The sequence below is a fragment of the Oncorhynchus keta genome, chromosome 14, assembly GCF_023373465.1.
Source record: "Oncorhynchus keta strain PuntledgeMale-10-30-2019 chromosome 14, Oket_V2, whole genome shotgun sequence".
NCBI lineage: Eukaryota > Metazoa > Chordata > Actinopteri > Salmoniformes > Salmonidae > Oncorhynchus > Oncorhynchus keta.
Window position 1 is genome coordinate 48,966,668 of NC_068434.1, and position 22,648 is coordinate 48,989,315.

Here is a 22,648-nt window from a genome sequence, read left to right on the forward strand (position 1 = left end):
GAATTATTTCATGTCAATGCTAATATGGCAAAAAAATGCTAACTAACAACTGTAACAATGTATTTGAGAGTGCTCATTGTGAAAATGTATTTATGTGTTCAACAAACATTTGGAGACTAAATATAGTTCACATGTTGTCAACAATCTAAGCCAAACAGGTCTGTTTTTCCCCATAGTTGCGCAAGCTTCACTTTTGTTTCTTAACAACCAATGCAAGCCACTTTAATTACTAATTTCTCTGAACAGGGAGGAAAGAAACATCACCAGATGCACATGGAATACATTACTTAGTATGGAGAAGCAATACTCCAAGCCACAGCTTCAGACTACTTGTCAAACATAGACAGCTGATACTGTATACTGGTTGTTGGGGTGGGATTGGCATGGGGTGTAGGGGGTCTGTGGGTGGTCTTTGACATCTTTTGGGGGATGCATTGGTAGGAAGATGTTTGACTACAATCTGAATCTTGTAAATTTGGATGACATCAATTAGCTTAATATTTCAACAAAATAATGTTACAGGAATGCTAATTGTATCTCCTCTTACCAACTACAGAAACAATTTCAGAACAATCTGGTGGTCCTCTTTCTTGTGTTTTGAGGTGAAACGACTCAGAGCAAAGCCACACTCAGATTTCCATTCTGAAAGGGGGATTGGTTCAGACAAAGCTCTGCCGACGAATCAGAGTCCAGGCATTTCCAGGAAGACGGGAGGGGCCACAAATAACTTTGAGATCTCCCAGCCCCCTTCCAGAGCCTTCAAGATGAGCATAATGTTACCAGCCACTAGACGCTGATCTAGGGACAGTATTTTACAGTTCTTGCCCTAATGGTTAAGGTTAAGGATTGGGTGAGAGTAAGCTGATCCTAGATCTGTGCCAGAGGGGCAAATTTAAACCGTAACCCATCTCCTGTGGAGTAGGAAGCGTCTCCTCTCACTGACCAATGACCAATGACCTTGTCCGTCCATCTCTCACTGACCAATCACAGAGTCTAGCCACTTCCTGTATGCAAGGGCGAAGCATCCCTGCTCGTGGGAGCGGCAGCCGTCCAGGACGCTGGCTATGAAACCGTGCTCTGAGGGCAGGGCGGGGGGGCAGGAGTCAGGGGGACCCCGCTTCAGACGCTTAGTGTCGCAGGGGTCTGAGACCCCGACCCCGTCCACCTCCATGGCATTCTGACCCTCCTGAGTCTGTCCGTTCCTGCTCTCCACCCTGGCTAGACCCACTCCTCTCGGGGAAGCTGTGTGAGGGTAGCTGCTCAGCCCAGCGTCAGTGTGGTTCAGCTGGGGAGACTCACTGCCACAGCCCTGGCCATCGTGGTGATCGTGGTCCCGCCTCCAGTGGTGCCAAAGGTAGAAGACGTGTCGCCTGGAGACAGATAGTGGTTAGGAAATACAGTGTTGGTTTTGATGTCATAGTAAACTGCTATCATTGAAAAACTGGATTTCTAGGATCTGTAGAACTGTAAAGCTAAAAAAACATTTTATGTTGAAACCATATTATGTTCTTAAGGGGAAAAGATGCCATTCTAGACAAAAATAACAATATCCTCTAAGATATCACAGAGTCATAACCATCTTGGCCAAATCAATGTATAATTAATCTTCATATTCTCTACAGCCATTAGTAATCAGTTAGCAACCATCTGAACACTGTTACCATGGCGCCCCTTACATCGCCCTATCACAACAAAGCTGGTCAGTAGGGCTGGGCGATATATGGCCTAAGAATCGAATCTCCCGTTTTTTTTTATACTTATGGGCAATTCACAATATATATATATATATATATATATATATATATATATAAAGATTGAATGTTTTAAATAAGCTTTCTTGTACAATTAAACTGTAAAAAAAACGGCATTTCAAACAGTCAGCAATAATCTAATGAATTCAGGGCTAGGCTAAATATAATAATAATAATAATAATAATAATAATAATAACATATGCCATTTAGCAGACGCTTTTATCCAAAGCGACTTACAGTCAGTCATGTGTGCATACATTCTACGTATGGGTGGTCCCGGGGATCGAACCCACTACCCTGGCGTTACAAGCGCCATGCGCCCACCAAAAGTAGCTGCTGCCTTGGCAGATACAAATACTATGACAGTTTTAGATGAAAGCCCCACCCGGGAAATCAGGGGCTCGATAACATGTTTCTAGGGCCCGATAACATGTTTCTAGGGCCCAAAACGTCTTAGCGCATGGAACATCCTCACCATGTTTGAAACTTCATGACTGCTCAAGTTATCAGAGAGATGGAACATGAATATCCTGTGTGTAAGCGAAAGCAGATGCTGGTTCTGGACGCACGGTGAAAAGTGATGGCTAAACGATCTATTCAGGAAAGGATGATTCCTACTCCAGTGGTCTAGCCCTCATTATCAGTAGAACAACTGGCAAATCACTCTTGGAATGGGAACCCATCAATGACCGGTTCATCAGAGCAACACTTGACTCCAAAGACTGCAAGTTCACCATCCTGCAATGCTATTCCCACACCAACGAGGCAGAGAACAAGGATGACTGATACGAGCAGCTACAACAAGCAGTATCCAAGGTCCCACAACACGGCATGGTCATGACAGCGGTGGATTTGAATGCAAAGGTTGGAGCAGATAACACAGACTGTGAATAGACTATTGGGCAATAACAGTGAAAAGATTGTTGACTTTTGCCTCAATAACATCTGTGTGATTGGTGGCACACAATTCCCTCACAAAGACATCCATAAATTAACATGAAGATCCCCAGATGGTCACAGTCAACCAAATCATTATCAATAAGAAATGGCGAAGGTGTCTGCAGGATATCAAGTTCCACCGTGGGGCAGATGTCAACAGCGACAACTACCTGGTAATAGCCAAGGTCAGGCTGAAGCTGTGAGCCACACACATACACAATACAACAAGGGCAGAACGTCTTTGACATCAACAAGCTCACATCTCCTGAAATAAAGAAAGCTTTTACCATTGAGCTAAGACATCGCTTCAGTCCATTAGCCAATGCAGAGGAACGCCAGGGCACAGTTGAAACCACGTGGAGTAAAATCGAGAATGCGTAAACAGAAACGGCAAAGAAAGTTATTGGCTTTAGAAAGAAGGGCAAAGAAGTGTTTAACACAAGATACATGGAAGAAAATAGATGTGAGAAGGCTGGCCAAAGATAAACTGCTGAGCACAAAATCAACCAGGCTGATTGAGCGAGCAAAGCAAGAATATAAGACCAAGGACAAAAAAAGTAAGAAAGAGTGCTGGAAGGGATAAGATTATTGGCCAGTGAGGCAGAACAAGCTGCGGGCAAGAGGAGAACTAAGTACTCGATATAAGATTACAAGACAGCTCTGTGGCCGAGTTAGCAACCACACAATGCCAGTCAAAGACAAACAAGGTAAAACAACCAAAGAGGAACAAACTGCAAGATGGGTCCAGCACTTTGAAGAGGTTGTCAACTGGCCAAAGCCTAATGATCCAAAAGACCTACCAACCTCGGATGAGATTGATGGTATTGACACCGGCCCACCAGTTGAAGCAGAGGTCCAAGCAGCCATCAGGGCTTACGAAGACTCTCTGCACACTAAGGTACTTAAAGCTGATGTCAACACAGCTACCAAGGTACTGACTGATATCTTTTGCAAGATCTGGGAGCATGATGTCTTACCACAAGACTAGAGAAAAGGCCTTATCGTCAATCTGTCAAAGAAAGGAAACTTCAGCGAATGTGAAAACTGGCAACATACAACTAAACTCAGCAAAAAAAGAAACATCCTCTCACGGTCAACTTTTCAGCAAACTTAACATCTGTAAATATTTGTATGAACATAACAAGATACAACAACTGAGACATCAAGTTCCACAGACATGTGACTAACATAAATTGAATAATGTGTCCCTAAACAAAGGGGGGGCGGGTCATAAGTAACAGTCAGTATCTGGTGTGGCCACCAGCTGCATTAAGTACTGCAGTGCGTCTCCTCCTCGTGGACTGCACCAGATTTGCCAGTTATTGCTGTGAGATGCCACCACTCTTCCACCGAAGAACCTGCAAGTTCACGGACATTTCTGGGGGGAAAGGCCCTAGCCCTCACCCTCCGATCCAACAGGTCCCAGACGTGCACAATGGGATTGAGATCTGGGCTCTTCGCTGGCCATGGAAGAACACGGGCATTCCTGTCTTGCAGGAAATCACGCACAGAACGAGCCGTATGGCTGGTGGTATTGTCATGCTGTGGCGGGTCATGTCAGGAAGAGCCTGCAGGAAGGGTACCACATGAGGGAGGAGGATGTCTTCCCTGTAACACACAGCGTTGAGACTGCCTGCAATGACAACAAGCTCAGTCTGATGATGCTGTGACACACCGCCCCAGACCATGATGGACCCTCCACCTCCAAATAGATCCCGCTCCAGAGTACAGGCCTCGGTGTAATGCTCATTCCTTCGACGATAAACGCAAATCCGACCATCACCTCTGGTGAGACAAAACCGCGACTCGTCAGTGAAGGACACTTTTTGCCAGTCCTGTCTGTTCCAGTGACGGTGGGTTTGTGCCCATAGGTAACATTGTTGCCGGTGATGTCTAGTGAGGACTTGCCTTACAACAGGCCTACAAGCCCTCAGTCCAGCCTCTCTCAGCCTATTCCGGACAGTCTGAGCACTGATGGAGGGATTGTGCGTTCCTGGTGTAACTCGGGCAGTTGTTGTTGCCAGGCAGTTGTTGTGTGATGTTCGGATGTACCGATCCTGTGCAGGTGTTGTTACACGTGGTCTGCCACTGCGAGGACGGTCAGCTGTCCGTCCTGTCTCCCTGTAGCGCTGTCTTTGGCGTCTCACAGTACGGACATTGCAATTTATTGCCTTGGCCACATCTGCAGTCCTCATGCCTCCTTGCAGCATGCCTAAGGCACGTTCACGCAGATGAGCAGGGACCCTGGGCATTTTTATTTTGGTCTTTTTCCAAGAGTCAGTAGAAAGGCCTCTTTGGTGTCCTAAGTTTTCATAGTCTGTGATCTTAATTTCCGACCGTCTGTAAGCTGTTAGTGTCTTAACGACCGTTCCACAGGTGCATGTTCATTAATTGTTTATGGTTCATTGAACACGCACAGGAAACAGTGTTTAAACCCTTTACAATGAAGATCTGTGAAGTTATTTGGATTTTTACTGATTATCTTTGAAAGACAGGGTCCTGAGAAAGGGACGTTTATTTTTTTGCTGAGTTTATATCTTCTGCAGGATACATCTCAAAAGGATTGACATTGCTGTCAATGACAAACTCAGACAAGAACAAGCAGGGATCCGCAAAAGAAGAGCATGCATTAACCAGATCTTTGCCCTGCACAACATCATTGAGCAGTGCCGAGTGGAATGCACTCCTCCACATCAACTTTATTGATTTCAAGAAAGCATTCGATAGTGTTCACCATGAGAGTTTATGGAGGGTCCTTGGAGCCTACGGAATACCACCTAAGATTGTTAAACTCATTGGGAAGTTCTATGAACACTTCCAATGTAGCATCATCCTTGATAGTTCTCCTACAGAGTCATTTCAAGTCTGGTGTCAGACAAAGCGGTATCCATTCTTTGATCCTTTTTCTTGTTACCAACGACTGGGTAATGAGTCAAACAACATCTGACAATTCCAAAGGAATCCAGAGGACCCTCTTCCCCCATCTAGAGGACCTTGACTTTGCTGATGATCTGGACCCTATATCATCTAAACACATCCACCTCCAGGAGAAGTTAGACAGACTCTGCATGTATGCTAAACAGACTTGTCTCCATATCAACATACACAAGACCCAAGCCATGAGCATTAATACATCACCAACACCTACAATTACCATTGATGGAGAGGCGCTTAAGTTTGTCGACAACTTCACCTAACTTGTAAGCCTAATCAGCAGTGACAAAGGAGACAAAAAAAACTCAAGGCCCGAAAAAACAAAACCAGAGGAGCTTTCAGTCGACTCCATCCCATATGGAACTCAAAAGTACCAATTGCACATAGGGTTGCACATTTTGGGGAATATTCAGAGGTGGAAACTTTTCGTCTGAATTAACAGAAATATATGGAGATTAACAGAATGCAAATTAATATTAATATAATTTAAATGTAGATGTTTTTTGCATTGGATATATTTACCATATAATATGGAGACAAAAACATAAACCTTAAACCAGAAACATAAACCAGAAACATAAATGATTAAATCCTTCCAATAGAAATTTGCCCGGATGGCCACCAACTTTTCAACCCTTGTATTGGTCAGCCTGTTGCGTGCTTTGGTGGCTGTGTTCCCAAACAAGGGCCATTGCACTCTGAAGCGATTGATGTTGGTGGGATTTGGAGGATGGAGGCAACGGAGAAAGAGCCTCAGATCCACAAAGTCCCTTCCTGCAGGTGGCTGATGAGATATGTTTTTTTCTAGCTCATCAACTCATCCCTGACCGCTCGCGTGATCCTGGACAACACCCTGTCGTTCTCAACTAACATCAAGGCGGTGGCCCGTTCCTGTAGGTTCATGCTCTACAACATCCGCAGAGTACGACCCTGCCTCACACAGGAAGCGGCGCAGGTCCTAATCCAGGCACTTGTTATCTCCCGTCTGGATTACTGCAACTCGCTGTTGGCTGGGCTCCCTGCCTGAGCCATTAAACCCCGACAACTCATCCAGAACGCCGCAGCCCGTCTGGTGTTCAACCTTCCCAAGTTCTCTCACGTCACCCCGCTCCTCCGCTCTCTCCACTGGCTTCCAGTTGAAGCTCGCATCCGCTACAAGACCATGGTGCTTGCCTACGGAGCTGTGAGGGGAACGGCACCTGAGTGGTGTATGTCTGATTGGAGGGGTATATGCTGGGCAAAGAACATTCATAAATCTCTTCCAATACACATTGCCTGTGAGCATCAGAGGTGAACCAGTTGCATACACAGCTCGAGCAAGACATTGATCAGCATTTCTCTGACTACATTCCTCCATTGATTCAAAAAACCTTCTCATTCCAGGAGGACCATGAGCTGTGAGGTGTCCGACCATGAGGTGTCCGACTCATAATTTTCACCGTGAATAGAAGTAGAGGGACTTTTGTCAGAGGTTGTGTGCTGAGGGAACTTTATGCACTTGGCCAGATGATTCTGCATCTTTGTTCCATTCTTCACATATGATTTGGCACAGTATTTGCAAATCTACACAGCTTTTCCTTATACATTAGCTGCAGTGAAATGTTTCCACACATCAGATAGCGCCTGCAGCATTTTCCTGTAAAGATTTGAAAAAAAATGTGTAAAAAAAAAAAAAAATACTTTTCCATGTACAGATAAATCGTTAAGCAGTCAGATTAAACAACTCCTTTGTAAAGTAAACATTTTAACACTCCTCAGTTAGCAGGCTCAAGCAAGCTAAAAACCCACATGGTAGCATAAACTAACTAGCAGAAATTGTTAACAAGATAGAAAAGATTTAAACACACTTTGCTGTAGGCTATTATTTACTAGTTAACAAAAAATAATGGATTTTATTATTTTTATTTTACCTTTATTTAACTAGGTAAGTAAGTTATGTCAGAACAAATTCTTATTTTCAATGACGGCCTAGGAACAGTGGGTTAACGGCCTTGTTCAGGGGCAGAACGACAGATTTGTACCATGTCGGCTTGGGGATTCAATCGTACAACCTTTCGGTTACTAGTCCAATGCTCTAACCACTATGTCATATATACTATATTCACCCAACCCAGCATTGTAATCGAAACTTACCAGAAATCATGTAGTCCTTGGCTCAGACAATGTAGTGGTGTGGGGTCAATAGCATCTCATTAGTGTGCAAGATATTGAGGATCAGCTGTATATGTGATGGAAGAATGCACTGTGCATGTAATGGAAGAATGCACTGTGCATGAAAAGGGTTGCAATTCCATTGAATTGGGGATAATTTTACCAAAATATGCCACAAGACCTAGAATTGCCTTATGTGTATCCCACAAAATAAGGTTCACTGTTATAAGCTAACGTTTTTGATGAATTTAAGCAAAATTACCCAAATTCCCGGGCTAAACTTCCTATGGAAAATTACTGGAAAATGTCCAACCCTTTGCAACCCTAATACAGACAAACTAATTTCAGGATTTATAATAGCATTGTCAAGTCACTGCTTCTCCAACATCTTCCAGCCAAACAAGATCTCTAACGAGAACCTGTATAGGAGGACGGGCTGTAAGAACATGGTCCTGGAAATAAATATATGCAGGTTGTGTTCACTTGGTCATGTGCTGAGGATGCTGCCAGAAAGGATCCCCAAAGATGCCCTCAGATGGATACCAACTGGAAAGCGCAAGTGACGTAGGCCAAAAACAACATGGTGACAGACAGTGGTGGCTGAGCTGGAAGAGATGGGTCTTTCATGGGACAGGGCACAAATTGTGGCCAAAGACAGACACCAGTGGCAGAAGATTGTTACAGCCATATGCCCCACCCGGGCCGAAGAGGACTAAGTAAAGTAAGTATGCAATAATGCAGTCACAAATACACCTCTTGTAACAGGCAATTTAGAAAATTATAAAGCGTGTTGTTTGGATCCTGGATGCTGATTGAGTAATATGTGGGAGTTGTGGGATCACAACCGTAAAATACCATGACATGTTAGTGTCACAATTCCACTGTGCCTCAGCACTGGCTGTAAATTCAAAAACATCATCTCGTTCGGGAAAATGGCGCCTTCACATTATTTTTCCACGCTAATATTTGGTTTGCAACAGTTGGGAGTTGTATAAACCCTTCTGTCTGCCTCTGCGATCTGTGCAACAATGTATAATTTTACAAATGTGATCTCTACCTAGCCCAAGAAGGAACATGAAACTAATAATTCAACATGGAATACGTAAACACTCAGAATTCCATGAATTCATTAACCAGCGCATGTGCGGCCTATTGGATATTTATTAAAACATTATTTATTGAAGTTCTTGTCAATCATTGAATCTCTGATAGCTAGATACATGCCAATGATTTGTTTAGCATAACAAAGTCAAATGAATAGAATAACCAGCCTGCTTGGATAGCAAGCAAAAGTTATCAGATGCAGGCCTGGAGTCAAGGGAAATAATGGCCATCGGTCCAAGAGCTCACTCAAGAGTTATTGGCAGCCCCTAACATGGAGAACAGAAAGCACTTGAGTGTCATTTTAGCTCGCAATGATGTGAGTGGGACGTCCCATTCTCCACCAAAGAGGCAAGCACTGGCTGTCACCAACCAGTGCCAGGATCATGGACAGTTCGTCCACTCTTGTGCCATCAACGGAAACATCACTATAAAACATCATCAACTAGCTTGGTTAGTTCGGACTCGGCAACAATAATAGTTGTTGCCCATGTAGGCCTATTGGATATTAAATCATTGTTTATTGAAGTTCTTGTCAATCATCCTCATTGAATCTCTGTTAGCTAGATACATGCCAGTGATTTGTTTAGCATAACAACATCGAATTAATAGAATGATTAGCATTAACAACTAGGTCAAAACATGAGAAAATAACTAATGACAAGCCCGCTTGGGAAGCAACTTCAAAATACAAAACAAATTGCCTTGCTAAAACTAATGGTTTTTAATGAAAAAATGTCATTTCTATTTTTATAAAAATGTTGGCAACCGTTTTATAAAAGCAATAAGGCCACTCGAACCCTGGGATAATCATGTGACAACTCTATCCTAAGGGCTGTTCTCAGCGAAGCCCTTAATTGGAAGTTAGCACACGATAATCACAGATAACGTAATACAAAAAGTAAGGCCGTCGATCAGAAAACCAGTCAGTATCTGGTGTGGACACCATTTGCCTCATGCAGCGTGACACATCTGCTTCACATATAATTGATTAGGCTGTTGATTATGGCATGTGGAATGTTGTCCCACTCCTCTTCAATGACTGTGCGAAGTTGCTGGATATTGGTGGGAACTGGAACACACTGACGTACACGTCGATCCAGAGTATCCCAAACATGCTCAATTGGTGACATGTCTGGTGAGTATGCAGGCCATGGAAGAACTGGGACATTTTCAGAGTCCAGGAATTGTGTAAAGATCCTTGCGACATGGGGCTGTGTATTGAAACAGGAGGTGATGGCGGCGGATAAATGGCACAACATGGGCCACGGGATCTCAACACTGAATCTCTGTGCATTTAAATTGCCATCTATAAAATGCAATTGTGTTCGTTGACTGTAGTTTATTCCTGCCCATACCATAACCCCACGGCCACCATGGGGCACTCTGTTAACTTCTTTGGGATAGGGGGCAGCATTTTCAATTTTGGATGAATAGCGTGCCCAGAGTAAACTGACTCCTACTCAGTCCTTGATGCTAATAAATGCATATTATTAGTAGTATTGGATGAGATGAGAGGTAGCTCTCGTTCCATTGCTTTTCTACAGACAATGGAATTCTCCGGTTGGAACATTATTGAACATTTATGATAAAAACATCCTAAAGATTGATTGAGTTGAGTTTATTTTATTTTTACAGGGACAGTGCACTTTAATCAACGTTTCAGTAAAAGTGCCGTTTTTTTTAGCCAATTAGCCAATTTTCAACCGCAGTCCCTGGGCAGGTTATTAAAAACAATTACAATATAGACAATAGCAACATAGGACAAGCAAGACATATCATACAGAGCAACATAGTACAAGCAAGACGTAGCATACAGATTCTATACTTATTTTGACAAATTTCTACGACCTGTAATATAACTTTTTGAACTTTTCATCCGACGTTCGGCTGGACCTGAACACGCGCTTGGATTTGTTTACAAAACGCGCTAACAAAAGAAGCTATTTGGACATAAATGATGGACATTATCGAACAAAACAAACATTTATTGTGGAACTGTGATTCCTGGGAGTGCATTCTGATGAAGATCATCAAAAGCAAGTGAATATTTAATGCTATTTCTGACTAATGTTGACTGCGCAACATGGGCGGATATTTCTTTTGACTGGTTTGGGCTCGGTACTCAGATTATGCTTTTTCCGTTTAAAAAAAAAAATGTGTGTATCTAAAGTTCCATGCATAACACTTGAATTTTCATCAACATTTATAATGAGTATTTCTGTGAATTAATGTAGCTCACTGAAAAATCACAGCATGTTTTTGAACTACTGAACATAACTCACCAATATAAAATTTGATTTTTGGATATAAATATGCACTTTATCGAACAAAACATACATGTATTGTGTAACATGAAGTCCTATGAGTGTCATCTGATGAAGATTATCACAGGTTAGTGTTTCATTTTATCTCTATTTGGCTGGAAAAATGGCTGGGGTTTTCTGTGACACAACATAATTCGTTTGTGGAGCTTTCGCTGTAAAGCATTTTTGAAATCAGACACTGTGGCTGGATTATTTATCTTTAAAATGGTGCCTAATACTTGTATGTTTGAGAAATTTGATTTATGAGATTTCTGTTGATTTGTATTTGGCGCTCTGCATTGTCATTGGCTGTTGGCGAGGGGTTCCTAGCGAAACCCCAGTCCTAGACAGGTTAACAATGTTGACATCAGCAAACCGCTTGCCCACACGACGCCGTCCGCCATACATGCTGTCTGCCATCTGCCTGGTACAGTTGAAACCACGATTCATCCGTGAAGAGCACACTTCTCCAGTGGGCCATTGGCCATCTAAGGTGAGCATTTGCCCACTGAAGTCGATGACGACGCCAAACTGTAGTCAGTTCAAGATCCTGCTGAGGAGACGACGAGCAAGCAGATTAAATTCTTTGGTTGTGCAAATCCAGTTTCATCAGCTATCCAGGTGGCTGAAGCAGGTGATACCACAGTTGAAGAAGCCTTGAATGGCGTGGTTACATGTGGACTGAGGTCGGTTGTACGTACTGCCAAATTCTCTAAAATTACGTTGGAGGTGGCTTATGGTAGAGAAATTAACATTCAATTCTCTAACCCATCTCAAATAGCGAGTTGTCAAAGAGGAAGAAGTGAATCTTTCATCTTTGTTGTTCTGAGTGGCAGGGGGAGGAGCTTTGTGTGTATGGGAGGAGCTTGGTGTGTGTGTGTTTTAACGAGAGGGTGCACAGTCATAGCAGAATTAGCGAAGGAGACGAGACCATAAAGACACGAGAACAAGTGGACATAGACACTCATAAAAATGAAAAATAGAACAGCAGATTCTTGCGATATTGGCATTTGAAATATCGTGCTAAAACATAAATTAGATTTTTATATATATATATATATTTTGTTTTTTGTTTTTTGATGATTTGGAAAGGCACACACCTGTCTATATAAGGTTCCACAAAAAATGCCTGCAGCATTGCAAGTCCCTAAGAAGTCCACAGTGCCCTGAATTATTATTAAATGGAAGAAGTTTGGAACGACCAATACTCTTCCTAGAGCTGGCCGCCTGTCCGAATTGATTAATCTGGGGAGAAGGGCCTTGGTCAGGGAGGTGAACAAGAACCTGATGGTCACTCCGACAAAGCTCCAGCGTTCCTCTGTGGAGATGGGAGAACCTTCCAGAAGAACAACCATCTCTGCATCACTCCACCAATCAGGCCTTTATGGTAGAGTGGCCAGACGGAAGCCACACCTCAGTGATAGGCACATGACACCCGGCTTGGAGTTTGCCGAAAGACACCTAAAGGACTCTCAGACCATGAGAAACAAGATTCTCTTGTCTGATGAAACCAAGATGGAACTCTTTGGCCTGTATGCCAAGAGCCACATCTGGAAGAAACCAGCATCAATGGTGGTAACAGCATCATGCTGTGGGGATGTTTTCAGTGGCAGGGACTAGGAGACTAGTCAGGATTGAGGGAAAGATGAGCGGAGAAAAGTACAGCGAGATCATTGATGAAATCCTGCTCCAGAGCACTCAGGACCTCAGACAGGGGGCGAAGGTTCACCTTCCAACAGGACAAGTGGCCCAGCCAGAGCCTGGACTTGAACATCTCTGGAGAGACATGAAAATATATGTGTAGCTACGCTCCCCATCCAACCTGACAGAGCTAACGTAACAAAATGTGGAAAAAGTGAAGGGGTCTGAATAGTTTCCGAATGCACCGTATATGACATGATAGGGACCTACCAACACATCCACTACTGAAGAGTCCTGAGAACATAGTAATGGTCTAACAGACAATAAAAACGATTGGCATAATAAAGCATTTGCCACCAATATGGAGGGTAGTTAGCCAAACTCTGAACAGTGTCTATGGCTCTAGTTGAAATTAGGCCGCACCCTAGATACAACAACGTGCTGGTCCATGATTGTTCCTCCTTTGATCTCACCTGTGACACCAGAGCGTCTCATAATAAAATGTGTTCTGTGATTGGCTAACATTGTAGTCTGAGGTTGAGTGACAGTGGCCTGTGGGCTCGTACCTGTGACACCAGAGTGTCTCGTGTCCGGGGAAGGACTGGATGAGGTCAGTACACAGCTCCATCTCCTGGTGAAACAGCTGGGGCACAGCCGGCACCGAGGACTGGTCCTCTGGGGTGGCGGGAGAGAGGCAGGGGGCTGCTTCTGTGGCCTCTCCGTTAGCCTGGTGGTGGGGGTGGCCTGGCTGGGGGTCCGGGCTGGGACTGCGAGGGCTGGAGCTGCCAGGGCTGGGCCAAGGGGCATGGTGGTGGTGCATGGATTGGCTGAGCTCCCTGACCAAGGCCTTGAGCAGGAACTGGCGGTAGTGAAAGCCACTGTGGTCCGACACATGCATGGAGACCCACTCACGCATGGAGGACAGCTCATCATGGAGGACCTGGGAAAAGAGGAGGAGAGGTGACCTCATTCAAGCAAGGTTTTCCATTCAAAGGTATTTGCCCTATGCTAACCAACATATGATTAAATAGGACATTGAATTGCAGGTGTACATGTTCAGACAAACAGCCATTTTTAACAATAAAACAATGTATGTTATGGTTGGCATTATACTTGTGCACAATAGAGAAAAAAAAAGAGAGGGAAATTATTTCTTACAAAGAATTTATTTGAACAATCAAACGCTATCAGGACAGCCATTACAAGAACCAAACCCCAATGGGTGATCAGAAAGTAGGCATATCCTATCATAACAGGAAGCACCTATTAAAGTATCATTGCTACAGTCTACTCTGTCACAGTCCTATATCCCTGGTTCTAATAAACAGTAGCATCTTTCCATATCCTAGGAGTGCCTGGCATGGCTTAAAAATTAGGAACGGATCAACTGAGCCACAACACTCCATCCACCTTTAAATCCCTAGGCCTCTTATTTTAGGATCAGGCCTTAGGGATTTGCTGCATTAATGCCTGCACTGTCCCCAGATCAGTTAAATGGACAAGAAAGTTCCTGTCCTCCTCAACATTCGGTGACAGGCCAGAGATATGAGGCAGCGGGGGCTGGAGACACACAGACCCTGGTCATACTGTATAAGCCATGCTAGCTGCATGAAACATTCATAGCTAGTTGCCGGCTAGACTAGCACACACAAATGTTTTCTGTCAGTGTTACATTGAAAGAACTGTCATAGTTACATTGAAAGAGCTGTTAATGTTTTGCCAGAGCCCATGACCATACAATTAAGAGGCAGAGATAGAGAGAGGTAGAGACAGAGAGAGAGAGAGGCAGAGAGAGAGGCAGAGCGAGAGAGAGGCAGAGCAAGAGAGGCAGAGACAGAGGCAGAGAGAGGCAGAGAGAGAGGCAGAGCGAGAGAGAGGCAGAGCGAGAGAGGCAGAGACAGAGGCAGAGAGAGGCAGAGGCAGAGCGAGAGGCAAAGAGAGAGGCAGAGAGAGAGAGAGGCAGAGCAAGAGAGAGATAGGCAGAGCGAGAGAGATAGGCAGAGCGAGAGAGAGAGGCAGAGCGAGAGAGAGGCAGAGCTAGAGAGAGGCAGAGCGAGAGAGAGGCAAAGGCAGACCCAAGAGGCAGAGGCAGAGAGAGAGGCAGAGCGAGAAAGAGAGGCAGAGCGAGAGAGGGAGAGGCAGAGCGAGAGAGGTAGAGGCAGAGCGAGAGAGAGGCAGAGAGGGAGAGAGAGGCAGAGAGAGGGAGAGGCAGAGCGAGAGAGAGGCAGAGAGAGAGAGGCAGAGAGAGAGACCCTATCTCGTCCTACTCCTACCTTCAGGTTGCCCTGGGCCATGTTCTGCAGGACCCAGATACGGTGCGACCAGGCGTTGTAGTTGCTAGGGTAGCGGCTGGCGGCGTCGGCGCATACCTTCATCTCGTCGTGTAGAACCCTGTGGAGGCGCTCACTATGCCGAGTCCTCTCTGCTGCGTCACGCAGGCCACTGTCACGCTGCTCCTTCCTGTCCGAGCTGGGGGAGGAACACTCCCGTAGCACCTGCTGTAGTACCCAGCGCCTGGAAACACAGGGGGAATGTTTAACTATATACACTGACTGAACACACACACACCTCAAATACCCTCGGTTCCCAAAACAGCCCTAAACCCAGAACCAACCGAACCTATAGTAAGCATCTGGTTCAACAACAGAGCCAAGACAAAAGGCCTAGATAATATCAATACAAAACAGCTACGTAAGTGACCTATCATCTGCGATGACATTCTCAGAATGCATTGTGCAACCACAGCCTTTTCAGGCTGCTAAACACTTTGCTGGCCAGATGAGAGGTCATTTTGGGTCAGTTAGCTCATGTCATGTGGTTGAAGGATTTTTTTTAATCAACAATGACTAAATGATGTATACATTTAACGTAGAATTATAACTAATAGAATTCTATCCTGTCTGATGAAGAATGTTTGTACATAGGCCAGGAGGAAGGGTTAACAGACAACTTGTGATCACAGTGAAACTAACAACAGGAAGGATGTCTGGTCCCCAACCAGGGAGGGGAGAAACCATTGGGCTTGCAGTAGATTGTGTAACATGTGGAAGCATATGATAAGCAATATGTATGTGTTGGAATGGAATTGAAAAGCAGCTTTGTCATTGTCTTAGAGGAGGGACATTTATGACGAAATGAGAGGTATATAAACCAATGTACATGAAATTATGGGTAGAGCTCTCGAGAATAAACGTCACTGGCTATTTTTGACTGGTCTCAGTCTGTTTCATTTCTCCCAAAACCTTACAAACTCTGGGTACAGACTGAGTATTTTAATTGAATTGTTTAATGAACACATAAGAACAAAATTCATCTAACACATGTACACACCATATATGGCCATATACAGTGCCTTCAGAAACCATTCACACCTTGACTTTCTACACATTTTGTTGTGCTACAACGTGGTATTAAAATGTATTTAATTGTATTTTTTTTTGTCAACGATCTACACAAAATACTCTAACGTCAAAGTGGAAAACGAATTCTAACATTTGTTAAAGCTATATAGTACCAGTCCATTGATTCGGGGACACATACTCATTCAATTTTTTTTCTTTATTTTGACTATTTTCTACATGGTAGAATAATAGTGAAGATGTCAAAACTAGTAACCCCCAAAAAAGTTTTAAACAAATCAAAATATATTTTAAATGTGAGATTCTTCAAAGTAGCCACCCTTTGCCTTGATGACAGCTTTGCACATTCTTGGCATTCTCTCATCCAGCTTCACCTGGAATGCTTTTCCAACCGTCTTGAAGGAGCTACCACATATGCTGAGCACTTGTTGGCTGCTTTTCCTTCACTCTGCGGTCCGACTCATCCCAAACTCAATTGGGTTGAAGTTGGGTGATTGTGGAGGTCAGGTCATCTGATGAAGCACTCCATCACTCTTTCTTGGTCAAATAGCCCTTACACAGACTGGGGGTGAGTTGGGTCATTGTCCTGTTGAAAAACAAATAATAGTCCCACTAAGTCCCACTCCTATTCCCCAGGCGCTCTCTTTTGACGACTTCTGTAACCGTAATAGCCTTGGTTTCATGCATGTTAACATTAGAAGCCTCCTCCCTAAGTTTGTTCTATTCACTGCTTTAGCACACTCTGCCAACCCGGATGAACTAGCTGTGTCTGAATCCTGGCTTAGGAAGACCACCAAAAATTCAGAAATTTTAATTCCAAACTACAACATTTTCAGACAAGATAGAACTGCCAAAGGGGGCGGTGTTGCAATCTACTGCAAAGATAGCCTGCAGAGTTCTGTCCTACTATCCAGGTCTGTACCCAAACAATTTGAACTTCTACTTTTAAAAATCCACCTCTCTAAAAACAAGTCTCTCACCGTTGCCGCCTGCTATAGACCACCCTCTGCCCCCAGCTGTGCTCTGGACACCATATGTGAACTGATTGCCCCCCATCTATCTTCAGAGCTCGTGCTGCTAGGCGACCTAAACTGGAACATGCTTAACACCCCAGCCATCCTACAATCGAAACTTGATGCCCTCAATCTCACACAAATTATCAATGAACCTACCAGGTACCTCCCCAAAGCCTTAAACACGGGCACCCTCATAGATAGCATCCTAACCAACTTCCCCTCTAAATACACCTCTGCTGTCTTCAACCAAGATCTCAGCGATCAATGCCTCATTGCCTGCATCCGTAATGGGTCAGCGGTCAAACGACCTCCACTCATCACTGTAAAACGCTCCCTAAAACACTTCAGCGAGCAGGCCTTTCTAATCGACCTGGCCGGGGTATCCTGGAAGGATATTGATCTTATCCCGTCAGTAGAGGATGCCTGGATATTTTTTTAAATGCCTTCCTAACCATCTTAAATAAACATGCCCCATTCAAGAAATTTAGAACCAGGAACAGATATAGCCCTTGGTTCTCCCCAGACCTGACTGCCCTTAACCAACACAAAAACATCATATGGCGTTCTGCTTTAGCATCGAACAGCCCCCGTGATATGCAGCTGTTCAGGGAAGCTAGAAACCATTATACACAGGCAGTTAGACAAGCCAAGGCTAGCTTTTTCAAGCAGAAATTTGCTTCCTGCAACACTAACTCAAACAAGTTCTGGGACACTGTAAAGTCAATGGAGAATAAGAACACCTCCTCCCAGCTGCCCACTGCACTGAAGATAGGAAACACTGTCACCACTGATAAATCCACCATAATTGAGAATTTCAATAAGCATTTTTCTACGGCTGGCCATGCTTTCCACCTGGCTACTCCTACCTCGGTCAACAGCACTGCACCCCCAACAACAACTCGCCCAAGCCTTCCCCATTTCTCCTTCTCCCAAATCCATTCAGCTGATGTTCTGAAAGAGCTGCAAAATCTGGACCCCTACAAATCAGCCGGGCTAGACAATCTGGACCCTTTTTTTCTAAAATGATCTGCCGAAATTGTTGCCACCCCTATTACGAGCCTGTTCAACCTCTCTTTCGTGTCGTCTGAGATTCCCAAAGATTGGAAAGCAAAGGGGGGGACACTCTTGACCCAAACTGCTACAGACCTATATCTATCCTACCATGCCTTTCTAAGATCTTCGAAAGCCAAGTCAACAAACAGATTACCGACCATTTCGAATCTCACAAAACCTTCTCTGCTATGCAATCTGGTTTCAGAGCTGCCACGCTCAAGGTCCAAAACAATATCTTAACCGCCATCGATAAGAAACATTACTGTGCAGCCGTATTCATTGATCTGGCCAAGGCTTTCAATCACCACATCCTCATCGGCAGACTCGACAGCCTTGGTTTCTCAAATGATTGCCTCGCCTGGTTCACCAACTACTTCTCTGATAGAGTTCAGTGTGTCAAATCGGAGGGTCTGCTGTCCGGACCTCTGGCAGTCTCTATGGGGGTGCCACAGGGTTCAATTCTTGGACCGACTCTCTTCTCTGTATACATCAATGAGGTCGCTCTTGCTGCTGGTGAGTCTCTGATCCACCTCTACGCAGACGACACCATTCTGTATACCTCCGGCCCTTCTTTGGACACTGTGTTAACAACCCTCCAGGCAAGCTTCAATGCCATACAACTCTCCTTCCGTGGCCTCCAATTGCTCTTAAATACAAGTAAAACTAAATGCATGCTCTTCAACCGATCGCTACCTGCACCTACCCGCCTGTCCAACATCACTACTCTGGACGGCTCTGACTTAGAATACGTGGACAACTACAAATACTTAGGTGTCTGGTTAGACTGTAAACTCTCCTTCCAGACCCATATCAAACATCTCCAACCAAAGTTAAATCTAGAATTGGCTTCCTATTTCGCAACAAAGCATCCTTCACTCATGCTGGCAAACATACCCTTGTAAAACTGACCATCCTACCAATCCTCGACTTTGGCGATGTCATTTACAAAATAGCCTCCAATACCCTACTCAACAAATTGGATGCAGTCTATCACAGTGCAATCCGTTTTGTCACCAAAGCCCCATATACTACCCACCATTGCGACCTGTATGCTCTCATTGGCTGGCCCTCGCTTCATACTCGTCGCCAAACTCACTGGCTCCATGTCATCTACAAGAGCCTGCTAGGTAAAGTCCCCCCTTATCTCAGCTCGCTGGTCACCATAGCATCTCCCACCTGTAGCACACGCTCCAGCAGGTATATCTCTCTTTTCACCCCCAAAACCAATTCTTTCTTTGGCCGCCTCTCCTTCCAGTTCTCTGCTGCCAATGACTGGAACGAACTACAAAAATCTCTGAAACTGGAAACACTTATCTCCCTCACTAGCTTTAAGCACCAACTGTCAGAGCATCTTACAGATTACTGCACCTGTACATAGCCCACTTATAATATAGCCCAAACAACTACCTCTTTCCCAACTGTATTTAATTGATTTATTTTGCTCCTTTGCACCCCATTATTTGTATTTATACTTTGCACATTCTTCCATTGCAAAACTACCATTCCAGTGTTTTACTTGCTATATTTTATTTACTTTGCCACCATGGCCTTTTTTGCCTTTTTACCTCCCTTCTCACCTCATTTGTTCACATTGTATATAGATTTGTTTATACTGTATTATTGACTGTATGTTTGTTTTACTCCATGTGTAACTCTGTGTCGTTGTATCTGTCGAACTGCTTTGCTTTATCTTGGCCAGGTCGCAATTGTAAATGAGAACTTGTTCTCAACTTGCCTACCTGGTTAAATAAAGGTAAATAAATAAAGCGCAAACCAGATGGGATGGCGTTTCGCTGCAGAATGCTGTGGTAACCATGCTAGTTAAGTGTGCCTTGAATCCTAAATAAATCACTGACAGTGTCACCAGCAAAGCACCCCCACACCATCACAACTCCTTCTCCATGCTTCACAGTGGCAGGGATGCAAACTGGTGAGGGCCCAAAAAGGTGACCCATTCTTTGCACTGAAATACATAAAACATCCCTGCTAAGGGGATTTCTAATTGTAAATCGGCATTAAAATTCAAATTTCTAGTGCCTTTCACGCTGAATCCCTTCTTGAAATGCAGCTTAACTGTGTACTAATTAAACAACAAAGAATATGATCTACATGGTCAGTCTCTGTGTGTAAAATAAAAAGTGGTTAATGTGAACCTAACTCATAGCTAAACATTTGAAGGAAAACAATCCAATGTTATTTGTTGCCATACTTTACTGTACATGACACTCAAGTCCACAAAATAAACAATACATTAATATTTCATACTGGTTTATGTAGTCGAGTCAATATAATACCACATACATTTTAGGTCAATATTTTCTCAAAGGAAGGAGTTATTTCAAGATAATCTGGAAATTTAGCTAGTTAACTCATTGATCCAGTTTTCAGGAACAAGTCCCTCTGATGCTGCATTGTCCAACAGATCTGAACATTTGAGGGAAAGTTAAACGAGACCCAAATAGAACTCTTTCCTATACCCACATACATTTTCACAACACTTTCTTTAAAAAAATATCTGAATTACAAACATAAAAACATAGCCCATCAAATTAAGGTAAATGGTGGCAGAAAACAGGCCTCGGATGCTGCGTCCTAGGCCAGAAACAATGTGAGATTTATTTGACAAAGGGAGAGGACTGGAGGGAAGGAGAGGGCTGGGTAGAGGGTTTGCCCCTACTTCTTTTTCATAACCCGGATAAGTATTTCAAGTGCCCTCTTGCTCTGTTTTGAGGCATGTTTGAGCCTTGCCCTCTTGTCCTCTTCAGCTGCCTCCGTCTTGCTCTCCTGAGCACTTCCAGATGGCTAACAGCCATACCCGAGATATCATCTTCGGGCTTCCAGCAGACTCCGCTGCCACTGGGTGTCCTGCAGACCTGATGTTTCTGCAGAACCTTCAGTTCACCTCTCCAAACCTTGCATCCTCCCGTTTAAACATCTCCACTGCGGTCTTCTGCCTGGTCTGCAAGGTGTAGTTCACAGTTTGTATTGCATTGAAAGTTGAGATATTCATGTTGGTGCTTCATGTATTAATGATGTCGTTCATCCAGCTAAATGAAGATTCAACCCTGGGACCATGAAAGACAGAGAGGGCACCTTTCACCACATTAACCAGGGCTGGATACAATGTCTGGGCCAAGACATGAGCCCACCACTCCTCCATGTCATCTCCCTCCATGAAGCTGGCCAGGCATGGATCAATGTTGTATCGCATTATCTCCTGGTGGAGATCACTGTTGGCAGGTGAGTGGTGGCCCAACATTGCGCTCAGCTTCTTCAACTGGGTCGCGACCTGCGAGTGGCCTCTCAAAATCGGGTCCAGAGCAGACAGTGACCTCAGTGTGTGACTTTGCAAGGCTTTGGTGACCTTCTCCATGAAAGACTTCAGCAGCTGAAATATAGAACACCACAAAACTGTTTTGAAACAATGAAAAAAAAGATAAAGTATTAAATGTAATTAAATTGTAGGGTACTAACAGCATGATTAGGATTCCTGGTTCTGAATCCATCTGCTTCCCGCCCCACATGCATCTTCTCCTTAAGTACCATCACTCCCATAGTCTTGGGTGACACTTTAGTGATGTATTCAGCATTGAAATGTTTCAAGCTGCTTGTCGTGGAGCATATGTACCAACGTCTGGCTACCCTGTGAATGTAAAACAAACTGTTGTGAAATACAACATTATATATACAAGTGTAACCAACAGCCGCAGATAGAAAATACCCACCTGGGAAACCATTACGTGTTCCATCAGGATAGGCAGTACACCCACGTAAATGCTGAGTTGTAGGTCAGTTGTAGTGCCCTCATGCCACACCTTCCTGGTCACTCTTCTTTCTGTATTTTCCTTGCTGTGTTATACCTGTGAAAACAGAATCAATAAGTTAAGTGTAAATAAGGTACATTTTTCCATTACAGACCACAAAGGGAAGCACAGCCGAGAGCTTCCCAGTGACACGAGCCTATTAGACGAGCAAAACTACTTCTATGCTAGCTTCAAGGCAAATAACACTAAAACATGCATGAGAGCACCAGCAGTTCTGGACGACTGTGTGATCAAGCTCTCCGTAGCAGATGTGAGTAAGACTTTAAACAGGTCAACATTCACAAGGCCGCAGGATGACCAACTGGCAGCCTTCACTGACATTTTCAACCTCTCCCTGTCAGAGTCTGTAATACCAACATGTTTCAAGCAGACCACCATAGTCCCTGTGCACAAGAACACTAAGGTAACCTGCCTAAATGACTACCGACCCGTAGCACTCACGTCTGTAGCCATGAAGTGCTTTGAAAGGCTGGACATGGCTCACAACACCATTTTCCCAGAAACACTAGACCAACTCAAATTTGCATACCAACCTAACAGATGATGCAATCTCCATTGCACTCACCACTGCC

The 22,648-nt window shown here is 44.1% G+C and overlaps 1 protein-coding gene across 1 annotated transcript in view; it reads right to left on the bottom strand.

The window, feature by feature from the left end:
• The window catches only part of LOC118393561 (protein prenyltransferase alpha subunit repeat-containing protein 1-like), a 67,782-nt gene continuing 45,134 nt past the window's right edge, over window positions 1–22,648 (bottom strand). The window contains exons 5-7 of the mRNA XM_035786325.2: window positions 15,098–15,338; window positions 13,391–13,764; window positions 1–1,370 (exon numbers count right to left, since the gene is read on the bottom strand). Of these exons, the coding sequence (XP_035642218.1) occupies window positions 974–1,370; window positions 13,391–13,764; window positions 15,098–15,338 (1,012 nt within the window). The 3' untranslated portion in view covers window positions 1–973. The remainder of the gene's footprint in view (window positions 1,371–13,390; window positions 13,765–15,097; window positions 15,339–22,648) is intronic.